Source organism: Pseudopodoces humilis, chromosome 4 (assembly GCF_049639895.1).
Source record: "Pseudopodoces humilis isolate 2021_Gansu_Grassland_sample_001 chromosome 4, ASM4963989v1, whole genome shotgun sequence".
In the NCBI taxonomy this organism is placed as follows: Eukaryota; Metazoa; Chordata; class Aves; order Passeriformes; family Paridae; genus Pseudopodoces; species Pseudopodoces humilis.
In genome coordinates, this window is record NC_142203.1 from 29,990,504 (window position 1) to 30,007,557 (window position 17,054).

Below are 17,054 nucleotides of genomic sequence, written 5' to 3' on the forward strand. Positions count from 1 at the left end.
AAACACCAGAAATGCTTAACACACTGTGATGGTGCTATCACAGAAATACTTTACCAATTACAGTGCTATCCACAGAAAGAAGGGTTCTAGAGATGCTTGAAGGTTACAGGGGTCAAACTTGGCTGTTGTCTCACAAATGAAGACATATGAAATCACACAGTTAGAACACAGCCACCGTTTCACAGGGCATGACCCAATCTCAAACAGCAAGGCTACAGAATTCCTATAAAAGCAGTGCTCAGCTGAGATAAAGTATGTTTGCTTCTGCAGAAGTGTATTCCACTATTTTTAAAGCATAACTACTCCACAAGCATCCAGGGTAGAAGAGATGTTGTATTTTTCACAGCAAATTCTAGTTACAGATTTCTGGAACTTGTAAATAATACTTAGAATACAATATTTCATTTTGGTGCAAAATGTACAGTCAAACACAAAACACGTATTGCAAAATATACACAGAATGGTATTAAGAACAGAACCCAAGGATGAACAGAAGTTTAAATATAAGAGAAAACTCAATCTTTTATAAATTACTTTTTTAAAAATCTATTAGTACACTAGGTATGCTGTTTGCAGACAAGTTACCACAATATAGTGACATGTCTCATTTGCAAGGCAGACATTGAGAAACACTTTACATCATTAAAAGCTAGTTTTTGAGACCAATCCACAAGTAAATGTGTGACAATGCATTACTGGTTTGAGGCACAGAGTGTGGAAACCGCTTTTAACCACTTTAATGCTTATACTTAGGTTTTTTTTTTTCTGAGAATTAGGCAGGTGCATAAAGAATAAGCACTAGACAATAACTTGTCAGATTACATTAGTTTATTGGGTCAGGATTATTTAGTACTGAAGTATCAGAACATTCACAAGAAATGCTATGAGACATCTTAAGAGTATCTTAATAATAAAACAGCATTCATACAACTGTGTAAATTGGATGATTTAAATAACCAGAGGTGAAAGACAGTTATTTAAGCAATAGTTATGTTATAGTTTGAGAAGAATTAAGATGTCATCAGTCATTAGTAAGTAGGAGAGATGCTGAAATCTATAGTGAATTATAAACACTAATGCTTTGCATTCATAGCAGAGATGTTGTCTTCCAATATTCAGAACTTGTAGCTTCAAGATACAAATTGCTGCTAGCTACACCACTGCTAACTAAACTATCGCAAGGATAACTTGCTTTGGGCATGTTTGGAATGCTAGAGTTATACAGCTATTGCTATGCTACAGATCCCCAAATTTTGCTTTAATATAGCAGTGAAGGCTTTATAAGCACCCAAAGTTACACAATAAATACTCAGTAATACTTCAAGCACCTCTTGCTACCCAATTTGGCAAGATAAGCAGCACTAAGAAATGGATGCCATGGTGAGACAAGGTGTTAACAGTCTGACTCGGGCACTCTTGATCTGTGCCTGCCTGCCTTCAGAAAGCAAAAGAGCTTGTGTGGGCACACTGATGGTGAGAGAGAGTACTCTAAGTGCCAGACAGTCACCAGACTTACAACCTTTCTGCATTCAAACACAAGGGCAGGCTCTCTGCTCTTCAACCTGAAGTGATCTCTATGGGGAAGAAGCTCTGCCTTGTATGATTGATGTTTATATTGGGAGTTGCTGCCGGAGGTGTAATAGGGGATATGCACAATATAAATTAAGCCATATCTTCTGAAATCAGGCTGTCCTCTAAATAACACACTTGACCAGTGCAGAGTGACATGCTAAATGGGTATGCTGCCAGGAGAGCTCAGAGGGATAACTACATCAGTAACACTGCCCTTATATTAAAAAATACTGTGCTTTGGGATAGATCTTTAATGTCTACAAATGTTATTTCAAGACTTCAACTTTTTCAGCACTGATCTGCTATAAAACCTTCTCATAAATTATCTTCACAAAAAATAAAGTCACTCTTTCAGAAAACATGCTCAATATAACACACTTGTATCAGTACAAATTCTGTCCTGTGAGTCCATGGCAGAGAAGCCATAACCCACACTGAATCTCTCCAAAGCAACATAAGCAGGACTCTAAAACCAGAAGGCAACTATTCCATTAGTTACTATGGTAAGCAGAAACAATGCTTCCAAAACATAGGAAGAGTGCACTGTTTCAGTGGACATGTATGGTTTTACAATCAATAGTCTCTGTCCTGTAAACATTGAAAATGCCACTCTAACTGCAGGTAAAGGTTAGTAATTTGCATTCATTTCACTGCACTCCACACATACAATGCCTACACTGCTAAAAAAAAAACAACAACAAAACAAAATCATTAAATAGCAAAAGGAATGAAGGCTTTGGGCTGGATGTCTCCTGCAACTGTCAAATCAGTAAATGTTGACATTATAAATAAAACTTGAACATTATTTTATACATTACAGAAGCAGTCTAGTAAAACCTAAAACTTAGAATAGCAGCAAATTTGCTCAAAAACATACATGAACTTTCAGTCAGTCAGCTATAAATACATTCTGCAATGTGAGAAGCCATCTCTATCCCCAAGCAGGCTTTCAAGGAGAACACAGTGTTAGACATGGATGGGGATCAGGAACACTGCAGCCAGAGAAACTCCTAAACAATTGTATTCTACAAACTTGTTCTCATTGTTACCTGAAAGTGCATTTTTGTATCTGTAGAATCATCCCCATATTTACAAAAAAAGTACAAACATTGCAATTTTGCCATACCCTAAGCCTAACCTGTATTTTCTGTTAAGTGCAAAAAGTATAATGAAGTTACACATATTCTGACACATACAAGATCAAAGCCTGAAAATGAGGCAACATTGTCACTGGTGAATCCAAGGCAATTCAGTAGTTGCCAAATATTTGCTGCACAGCTGTTAGATGGCTAAAGTAGAAGTTCAAGTAGAAATTAAAGAATAATCTAAGCCAAACAAATTCAGAGCAGGAACTCCATTTCCCCACTCTCCACACATATTCACCAGCACATGCTCATACCTTCATTACCAGTTTTGGTACAGAGCTAGGCCCAAAGGGCAGCCTGGCAGAAAGAGGAAGATGTACAGTCACTCTTAAAGTGGTAAGGAAGACTTATAGGGTGCAGACTGAAAGAGTATCTTCTGCCAGTGCACAGCTCTCATGAGCCCCCAATACCGGTGCTGGAATATGGAATACGGACTATGCAAGACAGAGCATACCTACAGTTGGAACATTATTAAATACATATGTAACCAAATCTGTGTCTTCAACGTAAGCCCTTTTTAAGTGTCACAACAGCTCCTCTTACCTTCTCCTCCCACAAAAAGGTTTCATTTGATAGTGATGTTTATATGCAAACAGACTGCTACAGAATCACATGCATGTATAAATGCTGAGCAATTAGAAACAGCTGATTTTCAAATCAAGTACATTATTTGCTCTTTAAAGAAATGAAATCCATACATTATTTGCAAGAGGGTAACTGTGAAGACTTACAACAATTTTCTGTAACAGTTAATTTAGTTTTGTTCCTTAGTTAAGTCTTGCAGTGACAGCTTCTTCCTAGTTTTTAAAATGCTACAATAGCCATTGCCATTGGTTTTAGGCACACAGATACTTGACTAAAATCTAGAAACAGCAAGCAGAGCTCAAACTGCATAAATGCAGACACTGTACTCTAAACACAGTTGTGCTTTCACTATATTGCCATCATGTCTTGTTGGAAAGTGCAAGTCCTGCCTCATGTCCAAAACCAGTGAGAGAAAAGATCCAGAAGTGAGTGCTATCAGAATGCTGTAACAGGGCAAAAGCTGTATAATTAGGCACTGTGGAAGGAAATACAATAAGGCGTATTCTTAAAGAGTGTGTGCACATGTATGTACACACATGTATGTGCACGTACATATGTACACATATATAAACAAAAGGCTTTTGGCAAAATAATCATTTCACCTAAAAATCGATGCAGTGAAAACACCAGCAATTTAAACTGTACAAATCAAGGGTAAAGCCATGGGGAAAAAAGCAGCAAATTTTCTGGAGTAGCACCCGTATCTCAGGGATGAGCTTTTGAATTTTGGTTCTGCTAATTCCAGGGAGAGGTAATGCATTTATTCATCAAAATAGATTTTAACCAACTGACCACCTGCACTAATCTGCAACACTGGGGTATTTGAAAGGAACCAGAGTTTTCAGGACCTTTCTCTCCCCAGTGCTGGCAATGCCTAAGTAGGACACTAGTAAAAGGTCAGGAGAGTTTACCTCAGCAGGAGAGATGCTAGTTGTGCTATTAGTGCCTGCCAAGGTTTATAAGCAAGATAAAAAGGCAGTGGAGAGAGGATGAAGGAGTGTGCTCAGGATAGTAAAGAGCCTGCATCTCTTCCCTGTCCACAGTTACAGTTCCTGGTCCTGTGTGCCTGATGTTACTTAACTCCCGTCTTGAAAGAACCTCTTCCCCAACACTTTAGTTTTTGCATTATTTGAAGTACTTGGCCATGTGACCACTAGGTTCTCACAGAATACTACTCAAAACAGTCAGTATGGAGAAACATCTATCTGCCCACTGTCACATAAATAATAGTGCATTGTTATGTTCAGTGGAAAGGCTAAGTCTAAATGTTTTGTATTAATTGCAAAGAATTGTCTTATCCTCTCCCTTCATGCAGGCCGTGCAAGAAAATACTAGGCCTTCTCAGACACCATATGCAATGAAAATGTGAGAAAAAAAATACACACACACATATGTATATTCTTGATATAATGTCCTTCACAGAACCTGAAACTAGAACATCTTAATAGTGGAGTTAATGAGTGAGTTTCTCCTTTTAAAAGTTTTACAGGGGGTTTCTTACCTCAGCTGGAATCTGTTTTGTCATCAAAACACATTAAGCTTCATCTTTTCATGCACAGAGGACTTATATACTAAGTGTGTTTTTCTTAAGCTATGTTTTCATTTCAGTGTGGCACTCATCTGCTCAAATATATTGGCAGTTGGTTTCTGGAAAAAAAGGGGAAGAAAAACAAAACTCAAAGCCTTCTTGTCCTCTGCCAGGACCCCCTCTGGAAGCTGGTAAGAGATTACACTCATACTTCAGTGTCACATTGCTACTATGATGCTATCCCAAAACAGGCTTGTACTGAGTTCCAGGGATGGGATATCTTCAGGAAGAATATGCCACAGCAAGGGGCCCTCTGATTAAAATATTGTGACCTATGAATTTAATGTTATTTCAGATAATGGATACAGAGCAAAAGGAGAGATAGTCAGGTCCTTAACAAGCCAAGAACTTGAAACAGTGTGAGCTACATGCTGCAGGATTATATATGTCTGGAAAATCAGTAAGACAGGGTTATTTATTTGGGCTGCAGAAGACAGTCAGTACCAGCAATCTTAAAATTTATGCAGGTTTTCTGTAACAAAAAGCCCAGCTTCCACTACAGCAGCACAGTTCGAGTCAGCAACTGGAAAGTAGACCATGCATTCTTTCTGCTGCCCCAAGGATACAAAGCAGTTTCTTTGTCCTTCTGGACAATTAAGAAGCAGCAGCCTATTCCAGATCTCCTCTCTAATTTGTGAACTTCATTCAGAGAGTGCACATCCTAAAAACACTTCATGTTCCCTACTTGTAAAGCTGGAACCAGGATGCCAGAAGAGGCAGACCCCTCATGTCCAGGTTCTAAAGAAGACAACCCTGTGTTTAATGATCAGAAAGATAAGGCTTTTAGCTCTGTACTATCCAAACTATTTCCTTCATAGCACGAATCCAGTTTGCATTTTGAGTAAAAATTAAGTTGTAGTCCACACTGTGGGACCTGAAGAACATCCCCAAATTTAAATTAAGAATTTAAACAATTAAGAAAAGGTTTCACTGAAAACAGAAGTCATTCCTCCAACTGCATCTCTACCAGAAAACAGAGAAGGAATCACTAGATTGAAAGGAGAAGCTTTAGGCATCTGCCATTTTTCTATAGCTATTTTTTATCTCTTTATAGCTTCAGCTGCATCATTCTGTTGCTATAGAGGACATTCAGACCCTCGTTGAACCATGACTGGAAAGTAGAAAGCACATGTAATGATCAGCTCTTGCTGAAGCTGGCAAAGTGCTGAGAGTACAGACTCATCAACAAGACCCAGCAAGAACTGCCTCAACTGACTCCATCACAAAACAGCTTTTGTGTATTTCAGAGTTACACTTAAGTTCCCTGAAGCAGCTAGAGATGTTTTGCTAGATACACTGGCAAGAGGAATGCTCCTAAGGCTGACACTCATGTGATGAATTCATGCCACCCACAACTGAAATAGTTATTACTGTTCAGCAGAGGACAAGTAAGCCCACCATATGGCTAAGTGGGCTCTAGCCAACGTGGCTTAAGCAGCTCCAAGCAACAGATGCATAAAAGTGGCAAAACCTTGCAAGTCCCACCCCCTGCCCACAAGTAGCTCACAGAGCCCTTTGTGTATGATGTTGACCAAAAGTAAAAGGTTCAGTCCCTGGGGAACCACAGTGAGATGAGACGGCAGAGCTGTGAGTGAAGAACATGACTACAGCTATGGATAGCAGATACAGAGTGTATGGCAGGACCAGCACAGCTGCACCAGTCTCCAGCACGAAACTGCAAAAGTAGTGGATCTCCACACCTTCCACAGATGGGTAAGCACAGAGAAGTGGTCTTGGCCTCACAGGAACTGATGGAAAAAGAGCCTCTGCAGAGCACACATTCATTGAAGTGAGAAAAGACAGTCACTGTGTCCCTGGACCCACGCCTAATAACAACTCCCACAAAGACTTGAGAAGCCTGACGAGGTAAGTGACTTTTCATGATGCCTCTCACATTCCCAGTTATTTGAAGCCTAAAGCATGTTACATGCACACTATAGGCTTCAATAGCTGCTAAGGCTCCTCAGCTAAGCTATGCTGTGTATCAGTTCAGCTCTAACATATGACTGTGCTAATTTACTTAATTGAACACTAAGTGGTACTTCTTTTAACCTAATTAACGATGATTCTTGAGCTTGCTGTTGTATAACAGTCCAAATTAATGAAAATGAAACAACACCAGTAAAGTCAAGACAAAAAAGTCTGGTGTCAAAGGTATTGGTTTCAGTGATAGAAAAGAATTGGTATAACATACTACTGCCTTGGGTATTCTTTTTTATTTTGAGAGTTGTAGCTGATGAAATTCAAACGCCCTTTAAAACAGGCTTTGGCTGAATAACGAGAAACTAAGCTACAGTTGAAAAATTGCTCTACAGGCTGCTTCTCCTTCATTCATGCTGTCCAAATACTGTTGAAGTAAATACTCAGAAATATTTTGACTCGGCTGTTCTAGCACTTCTCTCTTCCCAGTGCACTGGGATCCTTTAAACAGAAATAATTTCTCCTGTGTTTTGTGTTTTTTCTCTTTACACTTGTACTGTTTCAGCTGTTAGCTGGACTAATCTAAGGAGTTCTCAGCAGCTCATGTTTCTGCCTTTTTTTGGTTAGGATGCTATTGTGAGCATTAATTCAAAGAAAAACATTTTAAGTTATTGAACAATTAAAAATTATATATGGAATGATTTTCTTTTAGGATGAACTGGGAGGAGGGCAGGATTTTTCGTGAAGGCAAATGCAGAAATCTCAGCATCTTGGAATCTCTATTTGGCTGGGAAACAGCTTACAGAAAAGCAACCCCAAGTAAACATTTCAGACGCGACAAGTGATGCATAATAGTTATTTGTGACAATGAGGTACTATCCTTGAAAGACAAAGAAGAACCCAGTACTACCAAAATGTAATGAAAGGCACGCTCATAGGCAACACTCTTCATGACTTGTCTGCACTCGGTTTTGCGGGACCAGGATGGTATCTACCATAGGCACGAACACAGGTCTCCTCTTAGCGTCCTCCTTCTGAGACTGACAGGCTATCCACTTTCATCTCTTTCAGGCTTCCAGTTTTTTTCTGCTTCTGCTTGGATTTTTTTAACATATGGACCTAAAATGGAAAAATTTAAGAGGGTGAGTATTAAAATATCTGTAGTCATCAATAAGCTGATCTAAGGCAATTACCTAATAACCAAGTAAAAAGCTGAACTGCAAAGGAAAAACATTTAAATACACAAACATCTGGTGCACCTATCTTTGTAAAGCTATAGGATTTACTGTATTTTTTTTTAGATAAACATATACATGTTATGTATATGTATATGTGTGTATATATATTCCTGTACACTCACATATATATATATCCATATATAGAGATAACTAGTCAGTAACCTGCTAAAAGAGGAAGAAATATGTCTCACTAAAGGACAAGTTAGGCTCCCTCTCTCTCTCTCTCTCTTTTTCCATTTCTTTCCCACTTCTCATTGAAAGAATGAAGTTTTAACATATTCTGAAACTTTGAGGTATGACCCTCTCTTTCACTCATTTCTTGTTAGCAAGGGCAATTATTCTGGTAGCCCTCCCAGTACAGCTACATGTCCTCTGAGCTCGCCTATAGCAGCAAATGTCTGTGAGTTGAAAAATCATCCTTAAGGCAGCCGGCAAATGCGCACCACAGTCACCCACTGCAAAACGTTTATTTCACAATTTCAAAGTCAATAGAGAAGTTAAATTATTAGGGAGCTGATTCTGTCTTTTACGTACACATTGAGATAATTGAGAAAAAACAGACGCTGATTACTCAAGCCTCTCTTTCAAGGACCCTGCTCCTCTTTTATTTATTTTTCTCTTTTGCTACTACTGTCTGACAGACCTTCCCTTCTCCAGCAGACTGATTCCTACCCTGCACACTGCACTACTACTGTGTCCTTTATAACTGCCCTGCTTCAAGAAAAGCAACACTGCCTGAAGATCCCAATACACAGGAAAAATTGAGACACTAGGCTCAGGGACAATTTTTTTAAACATGAGTCTCCTCTGAGCCACTGGAGAGAGCCTTCAAACCATCCTCTTTAGAAACTGCTGTGTCAGTTACCACACAGTGCTAAACAGCTTCTTTAGGATGATTAAGCATCAGAACACAGGCAAACAAGATGATACAATAACATCCAGTGCTGGAACAAAGTCAAACTGCCAAGAGAAACCTAGACTCAGTACCTTTGGTCCTGCAGCAGAAATTATAATCTGGCCAGGGGCCTGAATCCAGGGCTCTCCATCAACTTGAACTGGAATTGGCTTTAGAAGTGTTACACGGAAATATGAGCCTTGGGCTATGCGGATTCCTGATCGAAAACCACCTTGGACTTGACCCTGTTAGGGAAGAAAAGCCAGGATATCAATCACTCCAACTAACAATAAGTACAAATACTAGCTGCAATTAAACTAGGTGGATATTATTTTATTCTCACCTGACATTTTAAGTGTTAGCTAAAATAACTGCTTAGGCAAAACTAGGATGCCTTTACTGCCCCAGCATTAATTATTTCAGCTAGTCTAGGAAGGAGAACTTGGATACCCCTGAAGACTGCGGGAGGCAAAACAACTCCCAAAGCAAAGCTGTTTGTACACAAAGGTTGGCCAGGGAGCATACACTCACAGAGGTCTTGTTTACTTTGGCTTCCCACTCCATAACGTAGAAGTAAATACTTCTAAAAACACCTAATTATACACACATCCTTCAGCATATGTAAAATTCCAAAGTCTAAAAGCAGTTTATTAATCAGAGAGAGTTTTTCCAAACTCAGCTCCATAGAGCTACAGAGATACATAATGCACATGCTGAACTTGTTACAGACAAACTCAACTACAACTTAATAGCTGAGTTAACTTTTAGAGTTAACTGCAGAAGTGAAGCAAAGTGAACCTAACTGCTACACATACTCTTGGGGAATGTGTGAAGAAACCAAACATGGGAGTAAAAACCTTAATATCACAAACCGAAAGCACAGGTTTGTTAACTTTTATACTCCAAAGCTGCTTCTACTTTCACAAAAGATTTAAGGATGTCTACCAAAACAACTCTTTAGTGTATTTTAGAAGATGCAAATTACAAAATAAAGTTGACCAACAGCAGTGATTGAGCTCCACAAAATTTAAGAACCCACCTTTCCATTGGTGGTTTTATGGATTAGTTATCTCTAGCTACCTGACCACATATACTTTTTCAGAAGCACTTTTTTTTAAATAGTGGCAAGATATGAAGACAAAAATAACCTACCATCCCACAGGACTGTGTTACTAATAGCAGAGAATTGCAAAAATATGTAATACATGAAAGAATTAAAAAATAATTGCTTGAGTCATAATATTCTTTGCAGAACGGCATACCACCTGCTTGATGTACCATTCAAATCAAGAGCAGCAAGTATCAAATTCTCAGTCACAGGTGTTGGAAAGTCTGTGGCAGATAATTATAAAGCAACCTGTCTTGATGGAATCTCCACCACGATTATGATGAGGTACGACAAGACTTTTTGCAAATACACTAGATGAAGTGTGCATGTTTTTGTAATATTAGAATAAAATCTTGCTTTCATCCCATGAACCATTTGGGCACCATGATACCTGAGAAAGCTAGTACATTCCATCATACATATTTGTATTTAATATCTATATCTATCTATATGTATATCATTACATATATATAGCACACATGTATGTTTCTCTACTTGGTTCAAAGTCTAGTTAAGTCATGAAGCATTTCCCCATGGTTTTTTAACAAGTTCTCTTAATTTTTAGGACCATGCACTTGCAATGAAGTGTTTGTTACTGAAATAAGGCTGTCCCATAAAACGCATGTTTCTCCTGTGCTTACTGGGATGCCAACTCACCATGTGAACAACGCCAGTCACACCAACCACTTCCAGCAGGCCGTCATCGATGCGTGGTTTCTCAAAGCGGTTGTCACTCTCAGACCCCCAGAGGTCAGCTCCAGAGCCCCAGCTGTGTGGAGAGCACACCAGTGACCACCTGTGGGCCTGTGGTCTGCCCCAAGGCAAGCTCCCTGGTGCCCTGCTAAGGGTGGCTGGTTCCTCAGGCTCTAAAAGCTACACACTCTGCTCCCCCATGAGCTGGAGGGAGCAGTTTTCCTGCATTGTAAAAGCAGGAACTGTTTTTCTAAAATCTGGAAGAATTTTTATCAGATATTTTAGTCATAAAAGGAGTGAAATAAATAGTTTCCATTTAAAAGAAAAAATGTAAATAGGAAGAAGGTAACTCTGTAGAGTTTTAGTTTGCTGGGAAATACAGCTAAACTAATCCTTAATTTTCAAGACTAAAGAACTTAACATAGCTCTTACTGGTCTTGACAACATTCACGGAACTTACTGAAGAGAAACTAAAGCTAAAACAATTATCAAGATTTCATTCTTATACCTGGCCAAAAGCACTTGTAGTTAGCAAATATTCATGCACTTCAGTCCTCTGAAATGCTTCTGACAATTTAAACTTCTGACCCTTCCCACTCAAATCACTTGCTTATTGTTTTGGCACATGAACTACTCATCACTTAATTAAGATCTTTTCTTCTCCACAGCTCTCATGTGCAATGTGTATTTGTGTACGTGTGTGTACATGTGCAATGTATGTGCACATGTAAATAGATGTAAAAGTAAGTTTTTTAATAAAACATTTTCAGACCAAAATGCAGAGAGATAAAGGTTGTTTAAGACAAGATGGTAGTTGAAAAAATAATAGTGTGGCAGGACTAATTACCTACTGGTTTTGTGCCAACAAAAAAGATACCTCTATTAGCATCATATCTAAGGAAGCCAGATCTCCTGTGGATTTAGCTTCCACAACAGTTACTCTACCTCCCTGCAGGTGTCAAGGAAGCACTCACAGGCTTGTAAAAGTATCTGAACTGTGGTTTTCCATGGCTACCCAGGTGGCATCACACACTCCTTGTATACTGACCAGTTGCCTGTAGGACCTGGGCAGTGCTTGACACTTGAAATCCTGACACTTGACACAGGAACTGCTCAGGTACCCAGTCCCTAGCATGTCAGAAAATGTGTGCAGGTCGAGTGCCTTTGATCCTGATACCTAACCACTTGAAATTTGATGCTCAAATACCAAGTTGCAATTCTACACGCACAGTCCAGCATGCATCCCCAAGGGATCCTTCCTTTTCTTTTTACCTGGGTATATTAATAAAAATGAGTCCTTCTATACTTGGTAATTCCACCTCGTGCTGGTCCACTTGCAGCTTTATGTCCTTGTGAAGGTTTCTAGTGTGACTTATCTTCTGCAGCCCAACTTTCACGTAAACTCCCTTGTTGTGAAACCTAGGAGCAGGCAAACATCTTGTAACTAAAAGGTAAGGCCAGGTGTAGCATTCTTCCCTGTATGTATACGTACCACTACTGCCCTCTAGCAGGTATTTTTAAAGAGTTTTTCAATTAAAACCCATTTCAAATTCTTCTAACTTTATGGCAGAAACAAAGCATAAACCATGAACTACTACTTTACATACCTTTACTTAAGGGATGATTCTGCTGTTGAGGCATGTGCAGATTGTGAAATTTTATTACAGAAAAATTGTCCCTTCTTGAAGCATTGCCTGAATACAATGCCTCTTTGAGATGTAAACTCCTGGGCTGGAAGATTACATTTTTGATTAAGAGTTAGAGGTCGTCATGACCCATTTTAAATTGTTTTCTCATGCAATGCTATAATACTTACGGCAAAAAAACATTTGAAAATCTTTGCTTTACACATTCCTAACTAATTTGAAATATACTTAGCTGCAGAAATTTAAAACAGGTTTAGTAATCTCAACTTGTGACAGAGCTCTAGCATCTCTAATTTTAGAATAAAAAAGATGAAGATTTTTATGGCATCCCTAGAAATGGCAAAATATTGTAAGAATAATATAAACAAAACTAGTTAAACACACAGACTACTTTCTTCTATAATGGAAACCTTTAGATACATGGCCTTTAGGGCAACCTTAAAACAAAAAGCATGAATTTCCATTATTTGACCCTACTAGTACATGGGTGTCATTGGAATTCAACTCTGCGAGATCTCTCTAGCATTATGTCTAAATACCATAAAGTGGGAAAGACAACCAGGGCAGGTTACAGCCAAGTCTTCAGACAGAGACTTTTCAGTCATCTTAAATTATTACATTGGGAATGACTAGTCCTATGTCCTAACAGTTGAATATAGTTGCAAATTAAAGGTACCTCATGTAACACCATTTAACATACACTTCTGCTCCATGCAAGATGTGTCTGTGCTAAGACAAGTTTTGCCTAATTTGGATACAACTGAAAAATACTGGAATATCAGTAGGAAACACAACACTTGCAATATCCCCAAGAAGTATTAATTTTTGTTGCACAAAGAAGGAAGCCTTCAGAAACTGAAAGAATATTTCACAGTGCCCTAACTGCAGAACAGTTGTAAATCTCTGTAAAATAAGTCTAAACTTGCATTATATTGCACAATTTATTTATTCTCCCAAACCTTGCATTTAGGAAACAGCCAGCCACAGCAATCTCCTGACATTTTGGATGGTACAAACAAGATGTAGTCTCTTCTGTAGTATGTAATCCTAAAAACTGCTCCAGGATCTCATGGGAGCGACTTGGATGAAGAGCCAGATGCCTCCTCAGCAAGTTCACTGGCAACACAAAGCTGGGAGGAATGGCTGATACACCAGACAGCTCTGCAGCCATCCAGAGAAACCAGAGAGTCTGGAGAGATGGGCAGAGAGAAACTATCTGAAACTCAGCAAAGAGCAAATGGAGAGTCCTATACCAAGGAAGAAATAATCCCATGAACCAGCACAGGATGGGAGCAACCTGATCTAAAGCAGCTCTGCAAAGAAGGACCTGGGGGTCCCGGGTGCATTAGGAAAAGCATCACCTGCAGGTTGAGGGAGCTGATCCTTCTGCTCAGTCACAGTGAGGTACATCTTCAGTTTGTGTCCCATTCTGGGCTCCTCAGTACAGAGAGAGACATGGAGCTCCTGGTGCAGTAGAGTGCAACAAAGATGATTAAGGTACTAGAGCATCTCTTTAACAAGGAAAGGCTGAGGGAGTTGGGCCTCTTCAGCCTCAAGAGAGGAAACCCTGTCTAAGTATCTGAAAGGACAAGTGTCAAGAGGATGGAGCCAGGCAGCAAGTAAGTACAAGAGGCAGTGGGCAGAAACTGATGCACCGAAGTTCAGCCTGAACATGAGGAAGAATTTCTTTACTGTGTGGCTAACTGAGCACTGGAATAGATTGTCCAGAAAGGGTGTGGAGTCTGCCCTTGCTGGAGATATTCAAGAGCCATCTGGAATGCAATCCCGTGCCAAGTGCTCCGGGATGGTGCTGTTTGAGCAGGGAGGTTGGACCAGAAGACCCACTCTAATCTCTTCCAACCTGACCCACCCTGTGATTCTATGAATGAAGGCAGATGCCCTATCATTAAAAAATTTTACACTGTGAAAACAACTCATACAGTTTGGCCCTCATCGATGCAAAGACCACCACTGTCACAATATACACTATTATTTTTATCTGCCTCACAATGCAAGATCAGCATTGAATTCCTGCAGGGATGTTATCACTACCTTTTGAGCTGCTACCTAAATGTCCAGAGCATGTAAAGAGACTCTACTGAGTGAGGCCAGAGAGCACACAGCTTTTGGTACATTTATCATTGTAATGTCTTGCTTCAGAAAAGCATATTCCTTCCAAGTACTACCTGCAATTTATGTTGCCACAACCCGAAACTTCTTGTTCTGCACTCAAGAGTAGTCAGTTCACCTGCCAGGAACTGCTGCATCTTGCATTAAGTAGATATAATTTTTAGTTAATTTACTAGAAATAATTAAAAAAAAAAAAAAAGGCTAATATTACTGACAAGAGTGTGCACTTGCTTATCATCAGGAATCATAAACTCAACTATTTTAGCAGTCATTTTCACAGACAGTCAAAGGTAAATGTCATGTGTCAACCACTGTTAGCACAAACTTTTGGTTTCTGCAGAAATGTTCCTCAGTATCCATTCATTATTTAATGTTTCCTTTTCAGAAGTATATAGCCTTTCAGATTTGGAAAAAAAAAATTCTCTTCTTTTCCACAAGTCTTTCAAGTCACCCTGCAAGAATGATACCAAGACATTGTCCACTGCACTATGGAAGCTGCACACTGGGAAGTGACAGGGATGAAAAGCACACAGGGCAATAGCTGTCAAAGTGTATCCCTTAAATGCACTGGCAGTAAGAAGAGGATGCATCTTTTGAAGCACCGCAGCTTTGCAAACATGGACTATATTTTGAAGTAAGAATGAACATAACTTGTACATTATATTAACTGCACAAGTCCATATAGAAAAGTTTCACCTACTAGAACAGACTCTACTACACACAAACTTCTTGCCTGATTTTACTACCTGTGATGCTTTCAGGCAAGTGCATTGAAAATGCAAACCAGTGCCTAATAGTAACTTAGGTACCAGGAACCACCTATATTTACAACAACAATTTTATTAGTTTTTAAGGAAAGCACCATGAGCAATGCCTGTAACAATACATAGAACACTACAAGATAGGTTGGATTACCCATCATTGTGCTCAGAACTGGTCAGAGAATATTTCTAATAGTTACAGTTTGAACACTGCATAGTTGTAACTGGCTGTAATTCTGGCAACCAGGAGACAATTTAGAAGGTGTTTAATCACAAACATAGGGGAAGCAAACAAAAACAGTTTCTACAAAGAATTACTGATTAATTACACAGATGTGATTTCTTTTGCTCACCAACTTCAGTAATTATGGGAAGAAGAAAAAGTCCCATTATTGGTTGATCTGCATGCCAGAGAGAACGAAGGTCTCTGTCAACACGTTTTCAGTAACACTCTCACTTGAGATACAGAGAGTTTTTTACAGCAGGCAGGTGTTGCAATAGCACTAGGTAAAACTGGAAAAGGTACAGAGGTACTTTTGAACGGTGCTTATTGCTTATGTAGCAGCACTGCCCTCACTCTTGCGAAAGGCATTGAGCAAGAGATATTTTCACTCTCAAAATTTCACTGAACTCAACAATGCACTTATTGGCAAACTAAGAATACTGAATAACAAATGGCATGGCTTCCAAAAACTGCTTTGGTGCTCTGTCTTGGTAGAGGAAAAAAACCCCAAACCAAACGCAAACCAACAAAACACAGTCTATGACTTCCTGGTTAGCTTAATTCCTCCTTGTCCCAGCTCTGCCAAAAGCAATAAATATTACTGGATACCTGTAGCATTTAAGATTATCAGTTGTAGTGTAAATTGGAGGTAATACAATACCACAGAATTGACCTTTAACACCTGGTTTCCCCAGGATTACCTGCTATTAAATTTCCCTGGTTCTTCTTCTCTAGCATGATGAAAATCCAAGCTCAACTCTGCATCAATGCCAAGACCACAGTAATTGTTCATCTGTACAATCTGACCAAAAGGAAAAAAAAAAAAAAGGTATCATTTCCTGCTTTCATTTTTAAATGAAAAATGAAGAAGTTCCAAGGTTTTTCAACAAAAGCAAGACTTGCAGATGATTCTTCCAAGTCACTTGCATCTTGACAGATTCTGGAAAACCTTTTCCAGAAACACTGCACTAAAATTAAAGCTACATGAACAACTGTTGACATGCATAACCATTATTTCCAAAGTATCAGAAAATACAAAACTTAATCTTAATTAAAAGTAACAAGCATAATAAGGCAGAAATAAAAACAAATGCAGAAATAAAACCAAATCAACCTCTCAAAGCAATTTTATGCAATAACTTCACAAGCTGATGAACACTAATGCCACTATTATTTTTGGCATCAACCATGGATTTATATTACATCATTGGGAAGACACACTTATTTTGGAATGTGACCAGCTTACACTAGATGAAGAACTTCACCTACTCAGTTTTAACTAGCTCCCTATATGCCAGTCTCAAGTTTCTACAGATTTCAACTATTTCTTCCATTAAATCTTCCTCTGCATGCCAGTTCATTCCATAGCTCTTTTATCCTAGGCCTTAGTCTCCCATCCTTCACCTTAAAGCAGATTAGGCACCACGGGAAAAAAAGCCCCCATCTCCACCAAGTGAAAAATAGCTGGAACCTGAGCATCTTAAATCCTCCAACTGACTCATAATACCTAAGATTTTTCAGTGACCAGACTAAAATCTTGGACAATTGCT

At 39.1% G+C, this 17,054-nt stretch overlaps 1 protein-coding gene across 1 annotated transcript in view; it reads right to left on the bottom strand.

Annotated features, from left to right (window-relative positions):
- Nucleotides 1–315: 315 nt before the first annotated feature.
- Nucleotides 316–17,054, bottom strand: part of DGKQ (diacylglycerol kinase theta) — an 88,129-nt gene continuing 71,390 nt past the window's right edge. The window contains exons 19-23 of the mRNA XM_005529979.3: nucleotides 16,206–16,306; nucleotides 12,017–12,163; nucleotides 10,709–10,820; nucleotides 9,036–9,188; nucleotides 316–7,929 (exon numbers count right to left, since the gene is read on the bottom strand). Of these exons, the coding sequence (XP_005530036.2) occupies nucleotides 7,831–7,929; nucleotides 9,036–9,188; nucleotides 10,709–10,820; nucleotides 12,017–12,163; nucleotides 16,206–16,306 (612 nt within the window). The 3' untranslated portion in view covers nucleotides 316–7,830. The remainder of the gene's footprint in view (nucleotides 7,930–9,035; nucleotides 9,189–10,708; nucleotides 10,821–12,016; nucleotides 12,164–16,205; nucleotides 16,307–17,054) is intronic.